Source organism: Colias croceus, chromosome 7 (genome assembly GCF_905220415.1).
Source record: "Colias croceus chromosome 7, ilColCroc2.1".
NCBI lineage: Eukaryota > Metazoa > Arthropoda > Insecta > Lepidoptera > Pieridae > Colias > Colias croceus.
The window spans coordinates 1,519,022-1,541,861 of NC_059543.1; the positions used below are offsets into that span (position 1 = coordinate 1,519,022).

Genomic DNA, 22,840 nt, shown 5'->3' on the forward strand with positions numbered 1-22,840 from the left:
TAACTCTATGAAGTCGTTGGGTAATTGGGTATATCACGAGTCGAAATGAACGGTTAAACTCAAAACAATCGGTAGGTACTAAATACGAAAGGTTGCTAAAGGTCACGTGTAATGGCTTGCGATCATAGGCGTAACTATTACTGAAGGCTACGTTTTCAGAAGTGGGATGAGCGATAAGCGGAAAACTGAGAAAGAAAATATGAAAAAAGGACCAAAAACAATCAAATGAAAATACGGAACAAAACTAGAATTTTTTATTATTCACAACGAAGAGAGAACATTTTAAAACGATAAACTAAAATAGTTACTTATAGATAAAGGCTATACAAACAAAGGTGGAGTACTCTAATATGTAGTACTTATGTACATTTATGTGTAATTACCTACTACATATTCATTGATAGGCTTTAATTTTTTATAGAATAGTCGTGTTTCTAATAAGATTCCTTCCAGTAAATTGATATTTGTGCCACCTAACATGGAATCTCCAAGCCAATAAACTTTCCAAACATTTCACAACAATGAAAACAAACATTGCGAAAGAACAATTTACCGCTGCCCGCCACACCAAAACCACACGCCGACGTTATGTTACGGACTTTCACCGCGAGAAAGTCGACTTAGAAACCGATCTAGCATTTACTTTACATACTCCACCGACCGGCCGTAGCGGAAACGACGCTAGCTTTTTATATACTCACTAATAATAACTCTGTAATCCAATTTTATTACACTTTTTGTATCAAAAGATCAAATTACATACGAAGTTTACTTGTGTGCGTTCTTCGCACATTATAATCGTGTGTGTACACTTCTAAACTCATGTTAAGAAATTACCGTAACTCTAAACTAGTAAGTATAATGTATTATGATAATTTATCATCATTCTACACTGCGTGAACACGTAATAAACCATTTGCGGCGATAAAACCGGTTCTATTTCTAATTTCGGAAAGATATGATGTACATTAATGCGATGTGTGCAATTTATGTTGCTCATTTAGATAAATTATCATGATTATACTAGAAAAGGATTAAAGAAGAACAACTCTCTACAAAATGGTAGAGAGATATGAATGAATTACTAATAGAATACGTCAAGTAAAAGTGTTATTCATGGTATTAGCTCCCGTACCATCCTGTCTTAAAGCAGTATTGTCGTCTTGCGTCATCACTTTCCCACATTGAAAATAATTCTGCAATTAGACGTCACGGTAACCCCCAAGACGTCCACAATAATCCCTAAACTTCACTCAGCTTCACCAAACTTATAACTTATCACAAACAGAATCACAACAACACAGTTTCATAAAACTCCACAACCGAAAGCCAGTTCTTCACATTCTTCTACATCTATCACCCCCAAACTTCTATACTTCCCAAAAAATTCACCCAGCTTCACATACCTTATACCTTATCGCATACGATCAGTTACAAAATCAATTTCCCCGATGCATTCACATTCCGAGCGCTCTCCAACCGGTACCCACTTTCGAGACAAAGCATTTATAATAAATCCTTCGGATACGATCGCGGAAATATCGGGTCTTGATCGATCGTTTAAATGTCACTCCGTAGTGTTGCTATGCGGAACCTCCGCGGGCAAATGCAAGCTTATTGTTGCATATTACTTGCGGAAACTGTAAAAATTACTTTTAAATCGGTCGACAAATTTTTAAATGTGAATCAGTTCCTTGTTATTTTATCCTAGTCGTATAGCTGGCAACTTCAATGTACATTAGAAATAATATTCTTGATTCTAGAAGAGCATTCATTACTTATTTGTTATTAGACTCAAATAATCACTAAGACAAAAACCTAAACTCATTAAATACACCATAATGCTGCCTACATAAGTAGGTAAACAATTCTAAATTATTTATTTTGATAAAACAAACCCCAATGCAACATTACGAGATCGAATAAAATAACCAAACACAATAGACAATAATTGGCTAATTGACAAGCAATCAACAGCGAGCATTACATTCGCAAAGGATCTTCATCAATCATGTGATCAACAAACCAATAAGAATCTAGCTTTTCCACTTGCGAGTACATAATACGATTCAGCACTCAATTCATTACACAGACAAGCACTTAAATAAGCATCATTAAACGGACAAAAGAATTATCATTAGCAATTCATTAACAAAAATGCGAAACAACCAGTTGAGAGACATTAAAATCAAATAGAATATTATTTCCTCACACATCAATACAAAAACGAACTCTAACAACACATACGTAGAGTTTGAAATACTCTGCATGCTTTACCAAATATCTAGCCATCAGAACAAGACCAGTGTATAATTAAGCACGTCAGATATGACAAATGAAACAAGTCGAAAACATTGTACAAACTACGAACATGGTATAATTATAATTTGTGAGGGACAGAGGAGCGTACGAGTAGAGTATAATTACTGTATTAGAGTCGTGTTGGGATTTGTACAAATCAGAAAAAGCACATAACATATAATTAATGTAAAAGTGAAGAGTAACTTTCGAAAATAAAGAGAACCTACTAATGGCAATAAATAAAACATATTTTTATTGTTTCTTTATTTGGAATCAGAAGCAAGGTTATCATGATGGCAAGATGGAAAGAACAAAACGTTTGCATAAGTCATCTGAGTTTTAAAGAAGTAAACTATTTAAATACATAACTATCTACCTATTCAAAATTCCATAACCATATTGAAAATTTATTTCAAAATTATCTTCAAAATATAATAAGAATGTAAATGGTGTCCAAAATAAGAAGGAAAAAGTCGAACAGTAAATACTAAATAGTTTACGGTATCAAACTCCTGACTGGCCTTATCCGTTATCGCTCATATTCCAAAAATCATATTTCTACATTTAAAATAATCGAATACAGCTAGACGTAGTTACGTCTGATACACACACATATGTTAGACATGCATACTTAGTAATTAGTTACGTATCATATAAATTTCCCAAGTAAAATTGCAGTAGAAGTTCTTACAATAAATTAAACTAATTATTATGAACATTTCAAGGCACATATTATTACAGACATATCTATGAGGTGCGCTTGGGTATAATGTTCTTGCATAATACAGTGACTAATCAATTCGCGTAGCCTTGAAATTGTAAAAACTCGTTTGCAAACCGACGACATTATTATTGAAAAGTGTAGCGAATATATTATGTGGCTAGTTGGGGCCCGTTATGATGCCTGTGTTTGGTAAATTGTATCACAAGGGATATACAGTGAGTACAGAGTAAGTGATCTAAATTAGGGGTTACCAGCATTGAGATATACATAATATGGAGACGACACCGCCTACATCACTTATGTTCCGCTCACCATAAGCCATATGGCTTAACTGCACGCTCATTTTTTTTTTGTTTTAAAGTGAAACGCATACAATATGCCTTCGTGTGTGTTACGATATTGCACAAATAATACGGAAAAGAGCAAAGGAATAACTTTTCATCGGTAAGTACTTAGGTAGTAATTTTTAAAACTTAGTTAGAGCAAAAAAATGGCGCACAGATTTTGTTCGTGGTGTCTCCTCCATACGTAGTAATATTATCTCAATGGTTACCAGTGAAGATCTTCTCACAAACATGACAGGGCACATAAAGGGCATCAAATAGGCTACAGATACAGGGACAAATACGAAAACTGTAGTCTTTGATAATACTAGGTAAGTAGAACTCCCAACTCAAGATGCAGATGAGATCTCCCAACTAATCAAAACAAGGAGGTAAATAGTAGCAAACTTATAAAGAATTTCAAAATTTGTCTTCCATCAAGAAATAGCAGCAAATTAGCATTACCCTCTTACACAAATCAACTCAGCACACGCTGCACGATTATTGGCACACACATCAACCTATGAAACAGATCGTTAAATTTAGCATTTAAGAAATCGTAGATACACTCAAAATTGATATACAGCTAGCATTAATAGCAAGTGAACGCCTCAGCAGGGAGCTGTCAGCGACGAGTTTCGAAGCAATAAATTGTTGCAATTCCAATAGTTTCAAAGTAATGCTTGACTTTATAAATATTTCATCATGCTTTTTAGTTTTTAGTCAGTAATTACCTTTTTTGGGTTGTATTTGAAAACAATAATAATTTATATCTCTAAATATTTCCAGCCAGTAATTACATTTTTGGATTTTGTTTTGAAACAATATTAATGAATAGATTAAATACTTATTCAATGTTTTATTGCGAAAATATAATAAGGCCAATTTTTTATAGACTGGGTGAATTTGCATTTGGTTTTTGTATAGAATCTGATCTAAAGTTTTATAACGAAAATTAGGCCATTGCTTTAGTATTGATGACTGGATGAATTTGCATTTGGTGTTTGTATAGAATCTCATCGAACTTTACTTTCACCTAAAATTAGCTAGTCTTCGTAATCGAAACTCAATTAGTAGAGCATTTTCCTTTCACACATACCCACAACAAGACCTTAAAAACCGCTACATATTAGTGACATCATGTAACAACAAACAGGGATCAATACTGTATATTCAACACTAATCTTAAGACGTCACAAAGGCGCACCGCCACCTTGCACCCCCTCACCCCCTCCCGCCACTTTCGCCAATGCAATTTGTACATTTCGAGTGCACAAAGCCGAGTCTCGCTTTGACAGAATTAACTTGTCACCGTCGCTGTGTCGCTGCACCTTTATTACAACGAGATTTACAGATTCAATCAGTTTATATACCTTAGGCGCCTGTAAAGTAGTCCCTAGACGGTAATGCAAGTTTGCGTTTAGGTACGTGAATAGTCATGCTACATGAGTAAACATGAAATCATATCATGTATTTTTATAGAGTTCGCATCTAGCCTGTGAAACACACAAGTTTTTGCATGTCATGCTTGCAGGCTAGAAAATATATAGGTTCTCTAAACAGATATCAGCACGTAATTTGTACGTCATTCATTACAATCACAAAATTAAACGATCATTCATGCATGACACCACGTAACGCATTTCATGCCGCATTACCGTCTAGACTCTAGGGACTACATTACAAGTATAATATTTAGTATATACTGTACTAGCTTCCGCCCGCGACTCCGTCCGCGCGGATGTCGGTCTTCGCGTGGATGGTTTATTTTTCCATTTAGATTAGGTACCTACCTCTGACAATAACATCTTATAAATATCTATTGGACCCAATTCCCAAATACGGCTAGGCCTATAATAATACGCAACGTGTGTTCGCGGTTCTACGGAACAACGTCTATGGATAAAACTGAAAAATTAAGATTAATTTTTTTCTACGTATTTTTCCAGGATAAAAAGTATCCTATTTTACGCCCAGGATAATAAGGTATAATTATACCAAGTTTCATCGAAATCGAACCGCTAGTTTTCACGTGATGCCTTCACATACAGACAGACAGACAGACAGACAGACAGACAGACAGACAGCCAAAAATTTTTTTAATCACATATTTGGGTTTGGTATCGATCCAGTAACACCCCCTGGTATTTATTTTTTCAATATTTTCAATGTACAGAATTGACCCTTCTACAGATTTATTATAATATGTATAGATTCCACCAATGAGTACTAGTGTACCTATATTGGGTATTTATTGTATTCATCCGCCCATCATAAAAGGAGTCTATCAATAAATACTAAACTAAGGAATCACAATGAATACTTTACGTGTTACATATCATCTAATTCACGAATAAGAAAAGCAATCTATATAATATGAGTTTATCAATACACACTGAACTAATAAATCACGATAAATACTTTACGTGTAACAGGCGCCTAACGGTTAATCGTCGTGTGTTACAGGAAGTTACAAAACGTTATAATCTATAGAATCACATCAAAACGGACATACATATTGCTAGTGTTTATAATACAAAACATTAATAAGAATATCATAGCATAATGACTAACAGACAGTGCCATTATTTATTCTTAGAAGCATTAAACTGTCGAAGCACATATTGAAAGAAAAGAAATCGTCTAGACTATGCTGTGTCTAGACTTAAAGTTAAAACAATATCTTAGTTGTTTTATGGTCACCGATGTTTGTTAGAAGACAAATCCTTTTTTTATTAGTTTTTCATTGGCAATCAATGATTGAAAAATGGAATAATTATATCGAAAACGTACTAGGATAAATTTTCAAGTTTTTTTACAAATTGTCATACATTAACATTTAAATAATAAGCTAGTGCCGGGTTCGTGACCGATATTTATTTAGACTGTGCGGATATCAATCATAACTTACGATTCCAAATGTTGTTTGTATATTTGTTTCATACTTATGACTTAAAAGTTCTTTTTCGAAGAATTTTATTGAAGTAAAATTACAAATAGAGAAACCTACTGTACTAATTGTACAATGAAGAATATGACGAAAACTTTAATCATAATTGCTGTATTATGAACTACTAACGCCAAAATTCACATCTCACATTTCATAGTACCATTATTCATAGTCCAGGAGTCACACTAAACACTATAACAATAGTCAGATAAATAGATGACTAGACAGATACTAACATTCAATTTGTTACCTGTGACGCCAACGCACCGTGCTGAATTCAAATTTCGTTTGATTGCCGTCATTCATCAGTTTCAAATACTGAATTTCGTCTTTTGTATTGGAAATTTATGGAAGACGAGATGACTGAACGATTTCATAAATTCTGGATATCCTTTGTTTAGCTTATCTGTTAGTTAAATGACGTATATAAGATATCTGAGACATTCGACATCCTAGTAAGCGGTGAAACTGGCCCTTAATTGTTTACTTATTTGTTTATTCTTTCCATAGTTCAAGAAGTACAGATAACTTTGTTAACTTTATTTCTCATATAAAATGCTTCATTATGACGAAGCAACATGACATCAATGGCCTATAAATCCATACTAATATTATAAATGCGAAAGTAACTCTGTCTGTCTGTTATTCAATCACGCCTTAACTACCTGAACCAATTTGCATGAAATTTGGTAAAGAGATATTTTGATACCCGAGAACTATGCGGGTTTTTCTTTGACTGCGCGGGCGAAGCTGCGGGTGGAAAGCTAGTTTCGAATAAACTTGTAGCACATTTCAAAAACCATCTGTTTTACTATCCTTTTACTTTTACTACGCCCACAGAAAACCATCATATTTTAATTCAAATCAAAGAGTCGAATTCAAAGGTCCGCTACGTTTTCAAATCGGGCGAGTGTGCTCAACCTTTTGTTCAGACGTAAATGTTTAAACGTAAAGTTTAGTACACATTATGCGGCCCCATTGAGTGCAGTCCGCGGGCAGCGTGTGTGCACACGCCACACGGTGGAGTGTGCGAGCTCTAACGACTCACTTGTTAGGCAATACTGTGTTCTGAATTACTACGCAACGCGCGTGTGCTCAACCTTTGGCATGGGATTTTTATTTGTGAGAGTATTCGCTAGTAAGTATATTTATCAAGATAGCAAATACAATTTTATGCAACGACTCGCATTGTACTTCCTTAAAAACCAAATACAAGAATATTTTTCTAACATATCATGCAATCTCGCGATTGCATTCTGATTGATTCACATTATAATATTAACTTTTTTTTTGCTATTAAAATATTTGCTTTTCTTTCTTTTTTATAGATTTATGTTATAAAGAAACTGGGATTGCCTCTGCAGTTCAAACCATAACAAGCATACGCTTCACCTGACTCCCCCAACATCGCCAAACTATAACCCCAAACTATAGCACATAATGATTAAAGGTTGATCACACCAGCACGGTGTGTTGACCGCACAGCGTGTCACGGCATCTACTGACTACGAGCGAGTACACACAACACAACAACGCTGCGTTATTCCCGACACGTGCGATGCTATGAGACGATATTGTGAGGGAACACAGATATCGATATCACCATTTGATGAAGCCAATTCCTTGCTAATACGTTTAGTATTGTATTATCTGTGCTAATACGTAAATCTATACGAATATTATGAAGCTGAAAAGCTTGTATGGTTGATCGCTTATCTTTGTACTAGTAACTTCGTGATTCGAATTTTTTTTTTTGTGTTGAATAGTTAATTTGTCGAAGTAGGCTATCTATACAGTTAATATTATAAAGCTGAAGAGTTTGTTTGTTGTTTGTACGCGCTAATCTCAGGAACTACTGGTCCGATTTGAAAAATTATTTCGGTGTTAGATAGCCCATTTATCGTATGTACCCTAAGACCAACAGGAGCTCGAGCGGAGCAATGCGGGTAAAATCGCAGGGCACAGCTAGTAGCTTTTATAAAGCCACGCTTCATCAACATTTCTCATTGATGGTACGTGGAGTTTCATTGTTGAGAAATGTTGAAAAATTAGGAATTTTACCTTTTGATAATATGTTAACCAATAGACAAGGGGACTCAAAATAGGTCAATCCAAATCTATTTAACGTAGCGCATATACAATCTTATAAGATAGATAGTAGTATAAACTTTTTTAACAATATATTCAGTGTTTACCAAATGTCGTATTTCTGGCAATTTCTAAAAATATGATAAATTAATAATTAGTGATGCAACGAATACTACTTTTACGAATACGAATACAAATACGAATATCAATCCTACTATTCGGCGAATACGAATACGAATACGAATATCTCGCCTTGGTATTATAAGACTTATTTATTTAATGAATGTTTACTCTTCTAATAATTAAAATTTACAATAGATAAATTTTTATTTAAAAAACATAAAATTCGTAGATTTTCTGGTTTTAGGCAATTTTTTTTCAGTCTGGATGTTTCCAGCCGTTGAAAAAAGTCTTTCCGAAGTTTTACATTGACTGTACATGGCTTCAGTGAGAAACATTTTTGGGCGAGTTTTTTCTGACTTGGAAAATGGACATCTTCTCGTCAAAAGGCCAGTGGATCAGCAGTCTCTGCACACGTCATATTTTTACGAGCGATTTTTAAATCTGTAGTAAATAGAGTTGCGTACAAAAATATTCGTTTTTAAATAATCGTATATTCGCCGAATACGAATATTCGGTAAATGTCTTCTATTCGGCGAATACGAATATTCGTATTCGTATTCGTTGCATCACTATTAATAATCATATATGACACATTCAAACTACCTACATATCAATAAACAAACCGTAAACACAACAATATAATCTATCGTTAATAACGTTAACAATTGCAAGATGTAATTAAATTTAAATCTATTTACAATCGCGTTACGATAATCAATCATGTGACTACATAGAGTGGTTTTCAAAGCAAACCAAATTAGCCCTTATACTAATAAGCAAAAAGGTTCACATTCGTATAAACTATTCGAGTACACATTGACAAAGATTTTTCTATGCGAAACAAAACATATGTATTATTATTGTATGTTCATGTCAAGGTAATATGATAAGTGGTCGTTTTATTTCTAAACTCGTATGAATATAAATTGATTCTGAGAATTTATCATTAAAAAATACGTTTGTGCATAGTTAGCTATGTTATATTGTTTTATGTGTCTCTTGTGCCTAGATTTCGGGAACTATTAGATGCTACCTATTATATACGTTTTGAATACTAAAACCGGTTGTGTTACTTTTAAACATTTCGTATTGCCATAAATTGGCATTGGCATGTTGATTTAATCCTAATTTCTTGTATTATTAAAGCAATATTAATTGAAGAAAAGAAATCATAAATTCCTAATGATTTTAAGGCCATCCTATCATCGCGATATTACATAATATTCACATTACATTACAAATACAAATTGTGTTGCACCACACGTGCCCTCGAAAACAAGTGAGAGTAGAATATAAGTTACAGGTCGAATAATACTACCGCTATTTCTAGTTATTAAAATACTATAAAAAATTTTGATACCTATTGCCCACATCACAACCCTGTCCTAACTATATAATATACTATTACAAATCATAACAATAAATAAATTCACGAGCCGATTTTGCCGTACCTACAACTTATTCCCGCGGCCCTTTATCCGGTTTGCACATCAATAAATATATCGAGATTCCGTCAGCGGCACCACAACGTCCCCGTTTAATTAATAAGCCCATACACGTGACATATAATATGCGGCCTGCGCGCACGCAGTCACAGTAAACAGATTACAAACAGTATGGTAACGACCTACAAATCGTTCGAAACGTCACACTCGACCAACATGCACATCGACGAGACTTGTAAGCTATCTCTGCCCTCTTCAATTATACACAAAACGTTTTCGCAAAACGGCCGTGTCGTATCGCGTACTGACAAGTTAATATTTTTTGAAATACTACAGCGTAACCTTTGATAGTACTTATCAAAAAACAACCCAATTGTTATACGCAGGTAATTATTTTATGAATGCTCAGTTGCTATACTGCTCTTATTCTATTTACTGTGGCGCAGTTCCGATGCATCGCCACATTGAACCAGCCTCGCTTTTTCCCAAGAAAAAGTCGACAAACTTGTATGGTCGGTTGTCTCAATGATTCATGTCAAAAATTGAAAAATTACTTAAACGGCTAGCTATTATACGACTTTTTAAACAGACATCTTTGGACATAATCTAGATTCTGGATATTCACATTTTGAGATAACTTCTACTTTAAATATGCTTTTAGGCGTTTTTTCTTAATTATGAATATTGATGCAATGTCTATTCAATAACTAGTTTGAAGTTGGATCCGGTTTTAAATTAACTTCATCTATATGTGAGACAAATTTAATTTGTCGTATTTAGAAAGAAGTGTGATGTAATATGATATATGTTACAATATTATAATTTAGCTATTTCTACATATTAAGTCAAATAAGTTTTCATTGATTCAAACGAGATACGCATAAATTAATTAAAAATTCAAAAGAATTATTAAGGAAAATATTGTTTTTGTATTGGATATTTTTGTAAAATCAGCACTAAACGAAAATTAATATTCAATAAATAATGCAGAAAGTGATTTTTAATATTTCTTGATATTATGAATATTTAATTATTACAAAATATACGCTACGATAGCGTATAGAATTGAATTACAAAGTAACTGCTTATTACCTAATCAAATAATTATATAAAGACTAGCGGTCCGCCCCGGCTTCGCCCGTGGTACATATTAACGTTTTCTCTACATAAGAACCATCCTCGTACTTCAAGGAATATAATAAAAAAAGAATTATCGAAATCGGTTCAGCCGTTCTCGAGTTATGGAATTACAACGAAAAGTGGCATTGATTTTTATATATTAGATAACGATAAGCCGTAGAAGAATGGAATCGGTGTGGAAGAAGGAAGGTGGAATTCTTCCATGTCAAAAGGGAGAATCCTCGATGTCGAAAGGGTCGTTGTACATGCTCTGTATCGAAAACATTTCACTTGCGCGATTCAGAGTGAGGTGTCGCTACAAATAGTCGATTACTGGTACCTAACTAGTCAGAGGCACCTAACTAGTCAGCGGCACCTAACTAGTCAGCGGCACCTTGCTGGTTACTATAGCAACTTGTGACTCACCTTCGGGTCGAAGCTGAACGCCGTCTCCGGCCGCAGCGGGCACGGCAGGCCGCACTTGCAGGTGCCGGCCGTCTGCAGGTACTCCCGGAGCTGGGCGAGCGTGCTCAGCGCCGTGCCGCTGGGGCTGCAAGAGAAATAGGGATACGTTAATACATTTTAACTGTGTGTGATGTTTATTTAAACTAGTTGTCGAGTAGTTGTCGTGATCATAACCTTCCTACCCTATCCACTACAGTATGTACCTACCTACCTACACATAACTATTGCGGATGTGTATAAAATGCATGGTAGTGTGTATTTCTGATATTCTATATTGACCAAGGTTTTATTTCGTTTTTATTATTATTTTGATTTTTTCTTCTCAATATTAACTAAGTTTGCCAAATTGTATACCCTCCTTCCACACAATTTACGTTAAAAAAGTTACAAAGTTTTTGCTTCTCCTATAATAAGCTACCTTCCCTTATAAATATTCACACTATTGCTATCATATTAATTTCATAACCCCTCCTTACGTCCAAACATCACGAATATCCTATACTCATACGACCCTTTAATCAACTGGGTCACTATAATAACACAGTATTACAATACCATCAAACAACGCATTACGATAATAACATATTTAAGCAGTTCCATAGTAATTGAAGGTATAAGTTGCGGCGAGCCCTTAAGTTAATTTTGCGGTTTATAAAATTGTCCTCATTCACTTTGCGGGGTAATTGTAAATAACCGACCTGTCAATCGTACAAATTATACGATTGTACGTGCTTTAAAGGGAATATGAGTTTATTTTGAAACGCACCGCTATGGTATTGAATATGAAACGTATAGCTTTATAGTTGATACGAATTTTTATAGATTCTTATTGGTACAATTCATATTCAGTAATCTCGTCATTAGCTGCAAATAAAAATTTAAAATAAAAAATTCAAATAAAGAGCAGTAGGTAATAGGTATATTGTAGTGCTTTCAGTTGCAGAGGCGGCTCGCCCTAAGGAGCGCTGGTGCAGTGAACTCCCATAAATAATTATAATAAAATCATACTCCTTAATTTCATTATTAATATTAATTATTACTATTTAAAATCAATCGTAATCGTAAAAAACTATTGGCAATACCAATGAATATATCCATCATTCCATCATCCCATACACCTGTAGGTATAATACTGTATTATAAAACGCGCGTAGCGGAGCGCTCACGATTGCGCTCCAATGAAAAAATATTTAGTATATTTTCTAATACGAAATCCAATAGGAGTGAAAGAGATAGTTTTGTCAGAGTCCTGCGCGTGAAACAGAAGATTTTCTATGAAAAAATAGCAAAATTCGGAGCGCCGCTCCCGCAAACGTTGCCGGTTCGTTTTTACCGCGCGCCCGTACACAGACAGTGATGGCGCGCGACGTTGCCTATATAAACAAACACTCTAGTCAACTTGACTGCACGCGCGCGAATGTATATTCGGGAGTTTTCTAATTAAAATCATAAGATACGTGTTGACTGTTTAAATAGCCTGTAGTTATCAGTATTACTTGTGAGTGTTAAAATGGACAATTATAATGTGGCGTTCATTAAAAAGTGTGTTAAAACGTTACAAATTCGGCTTGAATTGAAAGCTAAGGGACCGCCACGGCCTGAACTTGACCTTACGCAAAAATGTACGACAAAAACGAAAACATAATATACGCGTGTGTTTAAATCCGAACAATATGTGAAAACAACGTGGTTGTATGGTTGTGATGAACATGAAAGCAACAAACTATTTTGTTTTCCGTGTCTTTGATTTGAAGCGGGCGCGGCCGGCGGAGGTGAGAGTGCTTGGACTGAAACGGGCGTTGACGACTTAGCTCATCTTTCAATCAAGATGAAAAAACATTCACAATCTCGGTAGGTACCTACCATTTGTCGAATGAACTGCAATTGGCGTCTATCGGACGACAAGACATTCGTAAAGCACTAGATTCCGCGTACCGAAAGTCAATACGCGAGTTCAATGACCGTGTCGATGAAAATATACATATTTTACGAAGGTTAATAGATTGTGTCAAGTTATAGATATTTTTGCATACCAAAAAGAAAGACGTATGCGTTTCCTTTATAAGTATTTTTTTAATTAAATTGTACTGCTTTACACCATGTATTTTCAGTGTTTTATTTCATGTGAACACCCATAAAATTTTGTCACGAGCCGCCTCTGTCCAGTTGTGCCTACCCAATATGCTATTTGTAAAAGTAATTAAGCTTATACGAAAGTTGAATATCTAAACTTATTTTTAAAGAAACATAAAAACAACCAACATCAAATGAAACAAAAATAGTTTCACTAAAAATAACCTACACTTATAAAAACAAAACGCAATGAACGGGCATTCAAACAGACTGACCCACTTACATTATATTTTAGTCTCATTCATAATCTTAAAACGGCATGTCAATACGAAATGGTAAAACGAAAACTAAATTTATAGGTACTAATATTATAAAGCTGAAGAGTTTGTTTGTTTGTTTGAACGCGCTAATCTCGGGAACTACTGGTCTGATTTGAAAAATTATTTCGGTGTTAGATAGCCCATTTATCGAGGAAGGCTATAGGCTATATATTATCATCACGCTAACCAACAGAAGCGGAGCAATGCGGGTGAAACCGCGGAGCGCAGCTAGTGTATATATATACATATATTTAACGTGTCGAGATTCCACATTCATGGAAAGTATGAGTAATATATTTCAACCAAAAATCCTATCCAATGAGACATTTTCTAGATTCGGCTTCACCTGTAAGGTGAAGACAAAAAAAAACGATCAAAGAAATATGTGAGATATGCACAAGGGGTCACATAGTTTCCTGTTTACGTCAGTTTTAATATAATAAAACCTATTATTTGTCAAAACTAGTAAAACTTTCAATACATTCAATACTCCGGCTGTATTAATCCATACTAATATTATAAATGCGAAAGTAACTCTGTCTGTCTGTCTGTTACCAATTTGCATGAAATTTGGTATAGAGATATTTTGATACCCGAGAAAGGACATAGGATAGGTTTTCTCCCGGAAATCCCACGGGAACGGGAACTATGCGGGTTTTTCTTTGACTGCGCGGGCGATGCCGCGGGCGGAAAGCTAGTAGACACATAAATCAAAGCGATCAAGGATGACTAACCATAAAAAGCTCAGCATTGTATTCATTAATTACACCATTTAATCTACACATCACACGTTTAACAATGCTAGATCAAGCTATTTCACAATATCAACCATCACCTACATACGGTTAGTTTTGGCAACAGTTGTTTTTCGTTCCGCTCCTCTGGGTGACCCAATTGTGCCGTCAATCAAAGATAAATTAGCAAATTGCACTCGCATAAATTGCCGTTTCTCGTATTGTATTTCTGCATGACGTATTAAATAGAACTCTGCTGTATTATACCGCTTTAATCTCTATATATTTTAGTGTCGAAATAAATTTCTCAACTGTCCGTTCTTTATTACGTCTAGGTACCGTTTGTGTACACAAAAAGTCAATATATATAATAAAAAATTTTATGAAATAAATCTTAATGAGACTAAAACACTAAATGAGACAAAAGTTTCACCGCATAGTCAATCGGGATACATACTTTAATTGACTATTGTAAAGTCTCAGTCACCTACAGTATACTTCATAATCAATCATAATTTTGCGGTACCTACAACTACAAGCAATAACAAAACAGTACTTAGAAGATGCCAAGTCAAACAAATCATCACTACCACACCACAAAACGATATCAAACGAACCCTACGACTCTACGTCTCAATAATGCCTTCAAAACAATCGTATTCCAGCATCGAGACGTTCAAATTGCACATTTCCGCATAAATTATCATACCGGCGTTACGTGATACAACAAAGAGTTAAAAACGACCGCATTGCGAAACTCGATTTGCGATAAACATCAACACGCCTTGGACGGCTATTAGGAGCAATTTGTGAACAGACAGAACGCACCAAAACGTTAGCGTGGTGCTGGCTTACTGCGTGGCTTCGTATGTAAGGAACACGAGAATAAAGATTAGCTTTCATAACAGAGCTTTTGTCTTTAACGACTATTTAGTAGGTATTTGTGAACAGACAGAACGCACCAAAACGTTAGCGTGGTGCTGGCTTACTGCGTGGCTTCGTATGTAAGGAACACGAGAATAAAGATTAGCTTTCATAACAGAGCTTTTGTCTTTAACGACTATTTAGTAGGTATTTGTGAACAGACAGAACGCACCGACACGTTCATGTAGCTGGCTTTGAGTGGCTACGGCTGCCAATCTTTAAGGAATACTAGGGAAATTTAGGTACAGATAAGCTTTTTAGAGACTGTGTTTCCGGAGTTATACAGTATTCGATTTGCGATAAACATCAACACGCCTTGAACGGCTATTAGGAGCAATTTGTGAACAGACACAGTACGCACCAAAACGTTAGTGTAGAGCTGGCTTTGAGTGGCTACGGGTAATGTGCACGGAACACAAGGGAGTAAAGATAAGCTGAATATTATGATTAATAGAGCCTATGTTTTGCATTGAACAGCTATTAGGAGCAAACAATTAGTGAACAGTGACAGAAGGCACCGCATTGCTACAAGTACTGTAGGTATTTGGAGCGTCGCTACGGTTGCCAATGTTTAAGGAATACCTACTAGGGAAAATTAGATAAAGATTATATTTGCTACTAGAGGGATGTTTTTTCCAGGGATATGCAGCCTTCCTGTTTGCTGTATAGATAGAATATGATAGGTAGGTAATATTTGGTATTGAAATTCTTACTACAGATAACGACGATTTGCATTTTGCAAAATATGGAGTAAGGTGATGCCTTAAAAAACATGACGTCAATGGAATATGTTCGGTCTTAACTCCAACGTAATAACAAAGCAATTAACACTTCTAGATTAAGAGATAAAACTTCGATTCATTCAAGGGACGAAATATAGAGTCATTCATTTAAATTAATATTTATGGCAAATAAGTGGAAATTCAAGTTCGCCAACCCGTTCATACTATTAAAACATCATGGCTATGTATTTAAAACTTTGGTAATTGGTTGTGTATTACTTCTTTTTTGCCTTAAAACACGTAACGTATAAGTGCATTTAGTTAAAATATTGTAAATACAGTAATATAAACTACGCAGAAAAAACCACGAGTCAAACATTGTCACCGCTCTTAAAAATTGCTTTCAAATCATGAATCACGCCACACGCGAATTCGCTATGGTCATGGTCACATCAACTATGATTCATGTATCCACGAAACACAAAATAGAAATATTTTATATAACCTTTGATAGATTTGTTACATTGTTTCTTAACCTTCCCTATTCTATCCACCACTGAGACCACTTTTAACTGTTCTTAAAAAACAGAATCGAATAACAATATAAAAATCTTTAATCTTAAATAAATGTTCTACCTTTCTTTCTCAAATATACGCTGCATCTTCTTAAACTATACGCCGTACTTCCATTCATCCGTACTTTCAAACAAACCTTATATATAGTCTCATCAATGCCGAATTCCAATCAATACTTCCGCATATTTTGAACCAAATCTATTACTGCCCTCATCAATGAATATTTCCTCTGACCCATAATATTAACCAACATCAACGATCCCATTCCCTCTGACCCGTTATACAAACCAACACAGGTAACAAAACAATAATTTTCACACATTGCCCATGCCCATTGAGCTTCCAAGTTGCAACCAATCGTTAGTACCGAATCAAACGCACGTTAGTTACACGGTCTGGCGGCTCTGAAAAACGCACGACCACAAAGAGATCTCTGTTTGCTTTCACGACCGCACCCGTGTGCAATTTGTGCAGGCTTTTGAAGATAACGATTGCGGTTGACTGGGAAATATAGGCAAAAGACGTGTTGGTGTTTAGGGAATGTCGAGATAACCGAGAATACGGGAGAGTAACTACAATGATGTGTCTTTTTTGTATCAGTAAATCCAATTCGGAAAGTATTCACGTGCTATTCTTCTAAAAATTAATTGAAATTTGGAAAGCCATGATACTTTAATAAGACTTAATTTAAATATGGACACTCACTCACTCATCGCAGTAAACTTATACGAGCATTTCAAGCTTTTTGAGTTTTTTTTTTTTACCGATGCAATTATTTTGCACACAAATGAACATTGTAAGTTCTATACTTTGTACTACTACCTACCGTTCCTACCGTTCATGTGTAAAGTTTATAAAAGACTAGAAACCTCTCATTCAAGCCCCAATAGAAAAACTAAAGCCCTATAGCGTACGCTCCTTGCTTTACTTGATACAGTAGGTGACATTTTACGGCTTCTGTAGTGTAAGTACACTGTGAGCTTCTGAGCTAAGCTTACCCATTGCCTACAATCTAGAAAGTTGACATTATAATTAGAAAGTGTTTAAAAAAACAAGTATTGTGTCGAAGGAAAATCAAATGTATATATAAATGTGTATGTAGTTATTTTTTTTCAATTACTTACGTCCATCTATCTATCCTATTTTTACATTTACTCTCCCGTTTTACAACACACACACTAGCATCAATTACAATTACGAAGTCACACCTTTAGCACAGACTAGATTTCCGCCCGCGGCTTCGCCCGCGTTTGCAAAGGAAAACCCGCATAGTTCCCGTGGGATTCCCGTTATAAAAACAATCCTATGTGTTAATCCAAGTTACCCTCAGTAGTTTTTACGTGAAAGAGAAACAAACATCCATACATCCATACATCCATACTTACAAACTTTCGCCTTTATAATAGTAGTAGGATTAAAAATCACTTCGTGGGTTCATACCTACTACGTATCTACCTATAGAAAGTATTACTTCACACCGTCTGATTCTATATTTTATAGAAAGTATCTCTTCACTTCATCAAAGTTCATACTTTATCCTACCTTACGTAGGTAGACAGACATAAGGTCAAAACCGACACACCGTCAACGCTCCGTGTGCGCGCCGCCTTACCCCTCACCGCCCGACTGACAGCTGTATGTAATTACTTAGCACGCAACCCTTTCGCACCTTGCGACCATTTCGCCGAGAATCGATAATTGATTGTCGTTAAGCGACTATACACACGAAAACATACAATACCGCCGTTTCCGCGGAGCGTGTTTTAAAATTGATGTGTGATTATTTTTGTTTCGGTGCTTACATGTGGAAATATTAAACACTACTCAAAAAATAATGATGATAGCAAGCTTATAATAAGACGTCCCTTATAGATTGTATTTCAAAAATTACCGACGAATGTTTCTAAGGGCCGATTTTTCAATCCATGGATAAAACTTATTCATCGAATAACGTATTAATAAACTACCATTTCAAAAATGTATTCTAATTGTCAGTATTTTTCAGTTTACAGGTGACATTTTAAAATGTTCGTGTAATACTTTATTGGACGGATAATTTTTTACCAAGGATTGAAAAATCGGCCCTAAATTATATTATAAGTAGACAATAGACAGTATGAAAATCTACAAAATATTAAGTATAGTTTTAAAAAGGAATAAGTACAAAATAAAACGTATGATAAATGCTACGTTAAAAATAATATCCAAGTTCAATCTTCGCTGTAGCACTAAAAACAGCATGTGCTATGAATACAATGCTCTAAATATAACGCCGTTGAAATTATGACTATATTAGCTTCAACACCCCAACAATGAGGCTATAAAAAGTAAAACAAATCGACCCTGTTCTATAATTACTCATACTCATAAAGCGTACAAAGTAGACAACAATTAATTTAATGCACAAATTAATTATACGTTTTTTTAATTAATTAAAATAGTTAGTACACAAAAATGGGCCCCCTCTCCACATTTAAAACATGATCACGCAAGCTCGACAACATAATTACCTACGACGTTGATTCAATGCATAATATCAATAAATTAATCATACACTATGTATAATTGTATTTTTCGTATACATACATATTAAACACGCTTTTATTAGCTTTACTTTTTATGTAATAAAATCCTTTGGACTCAATTTTAACCCACTTTAATTGGACAGATTTAATTCAAACTTTGTAGACTTATCAAGGATCGGTAACAATACAATAATTACTGGAGTTCATCTTATTAAAAATTAAAACGTGCTATTTAGGTATTTAAAACTATATTTATTGTATGATTTAAATACAAGTGATAACTGCGTTAAAAACAACCGACTTCAAACTTGCACTTGCAACATTTAGAAATACAGACAAAAATGCTCATAAAATAAAAACTACTGGGCCTATCCGTATAAAATTTTTATGGGACCAATTCGACACCATCCCGCATCGAACAAAAAAAGAATCACGTAAATCGGTTCAGAAACCTTGGAGTAATCGGTGTACATACATAAAAAAAACAAACATACCGGCCGAATTGATAACCTCCTCCTTTTTTTGAAGTCGGTTAAAAATATTAGAGATCTCTAGTTCAGAGTTCCTATTTGACATTGTGTAGGTAGTACGTATACAATAACTAGCTTTCCGCCCGCGGCTTCGCCCGCGTTTTCAAAGAAAAACCCGCATAGTTCCCGGTCCCGAGGGATTTCCGGGATAAAACCTATCCTATCTCTCAAGTTGGATCGAACTGCACATAATGTGCGAATTTTATTATAATCGGTTAGGTGGTTTAGGAGTCCATTGAGGACAAACATTGTGACACGAGATTTATATATATTAAGAGATTATAGGTCGTAAAGTTCGTAAACTTCAAAATGTCTACAACAACTTGACTTCAATGCAATGCAAACTTTATACGTAGACAAATTGTCTATAACTTAGGTCTACAGGGCACAAATCGTAGACTAAATATATATTTATACCTACACTAGCTGTGCCCCGTGGTCTTTACGTTATTTTGTCTTAGCGTTTTTTTATTGGTCTTAGTGTGATGAAATATGGTCTTTAGCCTTCCTCGATAAATGGGCTATCTAACAAATAATTTCAAATCGTATCAATAATTCCTGATATAAGAGCTTTCAACCAAACAAACATACAAACTCTTCTGCATTGTAATACATATTAATATCTAGATGATTGTATTAGCTACGAGATGCAACAGGAATTGCTTATAACTGGTCTGTAGGAAAACTATTGTAATATACTTCCGTATGTTGCAGTATTCGATGAGAATTTTCCCATTTGTATAACTTTAGCTTGAACTCTGACTTGGTAAAGGTTCTCAAATCAAATCTGTTTTTTCTATAAAGCTTAAAAATTTTGCAAATCTATTGTATTTTTTGAGGTTTTAGGAACTCTTTATGCTGAAACTATCTAGACAAATAGATATAATAATAGCTCTGAAATAAAATAGATAGATGTGCACTAGTTAAAAAAGTCACCATTTAGAGTCACGTACTTCGCAAATTACCTAACAGGAAATGTTTGATGGAAAATATCGTGGCAAAAACTTTACCAGCATTCAATTGTAATCTAAATCGATGAATAAGTCGGTTCCACGAATTGGAGACTCAGTGTTTCCGCTAAATAGTCGATCTTGATACATTAATTCAGGGCTGCCAAATGTTAGAAGAACTGAAACAGTATCAATTGATCTATTCTAATAGGATTTTCTGCACTGTGCCCATATGAAAAACAGATGTCTTTTTAAGGTCACTTCTGATATTAGCGATATTAAATATGCAATAAATTTACTTAAAGATTTTATACTAGTAAGGATACACAGATTTTCAGCTATGTCCGTCAAGAGATGAAATACATCTTCAATGATACCATAAAATCATCAATTGACTAAAACATTATCTATATTTCATGAAGTGAAATAGATTGAATCTTAAATTCAAAAAACAAACTTGCGTTCGTATTTATTTGCGTATTGCTTACGGTATATGTTTAATATTAAATTAAATACCTTTACTAACACGACTGAAAAATAATCCTCAACATGAATTAACCACTTATGTGTCTTCAATGCTGCAAGCGCTACAAATAAAAAACGCGAGCGTCGCGACGACTCAAGGACTCTCTTTGAAATAAAATAAAACCAATATTATCCTCATTGCGACAGAATAAACAATAAGCAGTTGAATTTTATGGCCATTCTCGAAGTCGTTAATATTTAATTGGCCTCTTATCCCGTGCCTATTTTTATTATACCGCGATAAACATCTGAACGTATATGGATAGAAAAAGCATTGAGATTCCAATCTCGAGTAACGATTTAGGTTATTGCGTCCAATTTAGTGGATTTTAATAGATGTTTACTTACTTAATGCGCCTTTATCTTATTAAGTTATGTTATAGAAGCACGCTTCGTTAGTTGGCTGGTGTGAAATACGCTTTAAGTTTGAATTTCTCGCAGCGAAACTTTTAAACATCTCTCGCAAAGTTACTTGTTCCATGTGACTCAGCTCGCTACAGACTAAATATCGTGCAGTTAGAAGTTTAATTTACAATTTGGATTCAGCAGCTGTTTTGTTATAAGTATCAGTGATTCATGCAACTCAATTACGTATAAAACTCCATCCGATAACGTATAAAACTCCATCCATTTAATAGGTCGATTAGACTCGTTTATGATTGACTTTTGAATCATGCATATCTTATAATAATACGTGTATCTATGTCATAATCTACAAGATAAATTAATCAATTATTGTAATTAAATCCATCGTTATCAACATTATAATAACATTTGCATTGTGACACAAGTGTATTGAAATTACCTTACAACATTGTATCGTCGACTTTTGTAACCACACACTATAAAGAATATTATTCAATTAATTTTAAATCTGCAACTGCCTTATTAGCAAGATCAAGGCAAATCCATACTAATATTATAAATGCGAAAGTAACTCTGTCTGTCTGTCTGTTACTCAATCACGCCTAAACTACTGAACCAATTTTCATGAAATTTGGTATGGAGATATTTTGATACCCGAGAAAGGACATAAGGCTTCTTTTTATCCCGAGAAAATGACACAATTCCGGAAATCCCACGAGAACGGGAACTATGCGGGTTTTTCTTTGAATGCGCGGGCGAAGCCGCGGGCGGAAACCTAGTAGCAAATAAAATAGCATTAACGTCACCGAAACAGAACAGGCTTTCTTCATTATCCTAACAGGCCACATATACAGCCGAGTTGCGAAAATTAATTGATTCAGACCAAATAATTCTTGTAGGGTCGTAAGTTGGTACCGCTAATCCTTGTTCTTTTTAAGTATTGAAATGGTACAGTTAATTCTTGAGTTAAGGTATCCAGATGAATAAAGTAAATTCTTACATTAGGCAGGATTCTATCAAAACAATGGCCTAAAACGTCTCTTACTGGAATCCAGTG

General features: G+C 34.8%; 1 protein-coding gene across 3 annotated transcripts in view; it reads right to left on the bottom strand.

Moving 5' to 3' along the window:
• The window catches only part of LOC123693377, a 106,932-nt gene that overhangs the window by 57,261 nt on the left and 26,831 nt on the right, over positions 1-22,840 (bottom strand). For all 3 annotated transcript variants that reach the window (XM_045638450.1, XM_045638449.1, XM_045638451.1), the window contains exon 2: positions 11,500-11,623. In XM_045638450.1, coding sequence (XP_045494406.1) covers positions 11,500-11,623 — 124 coding nt within the window. The remainder of the gene's footprint in view (positions 1-11,499; positions 11,624-22,840) is intronic.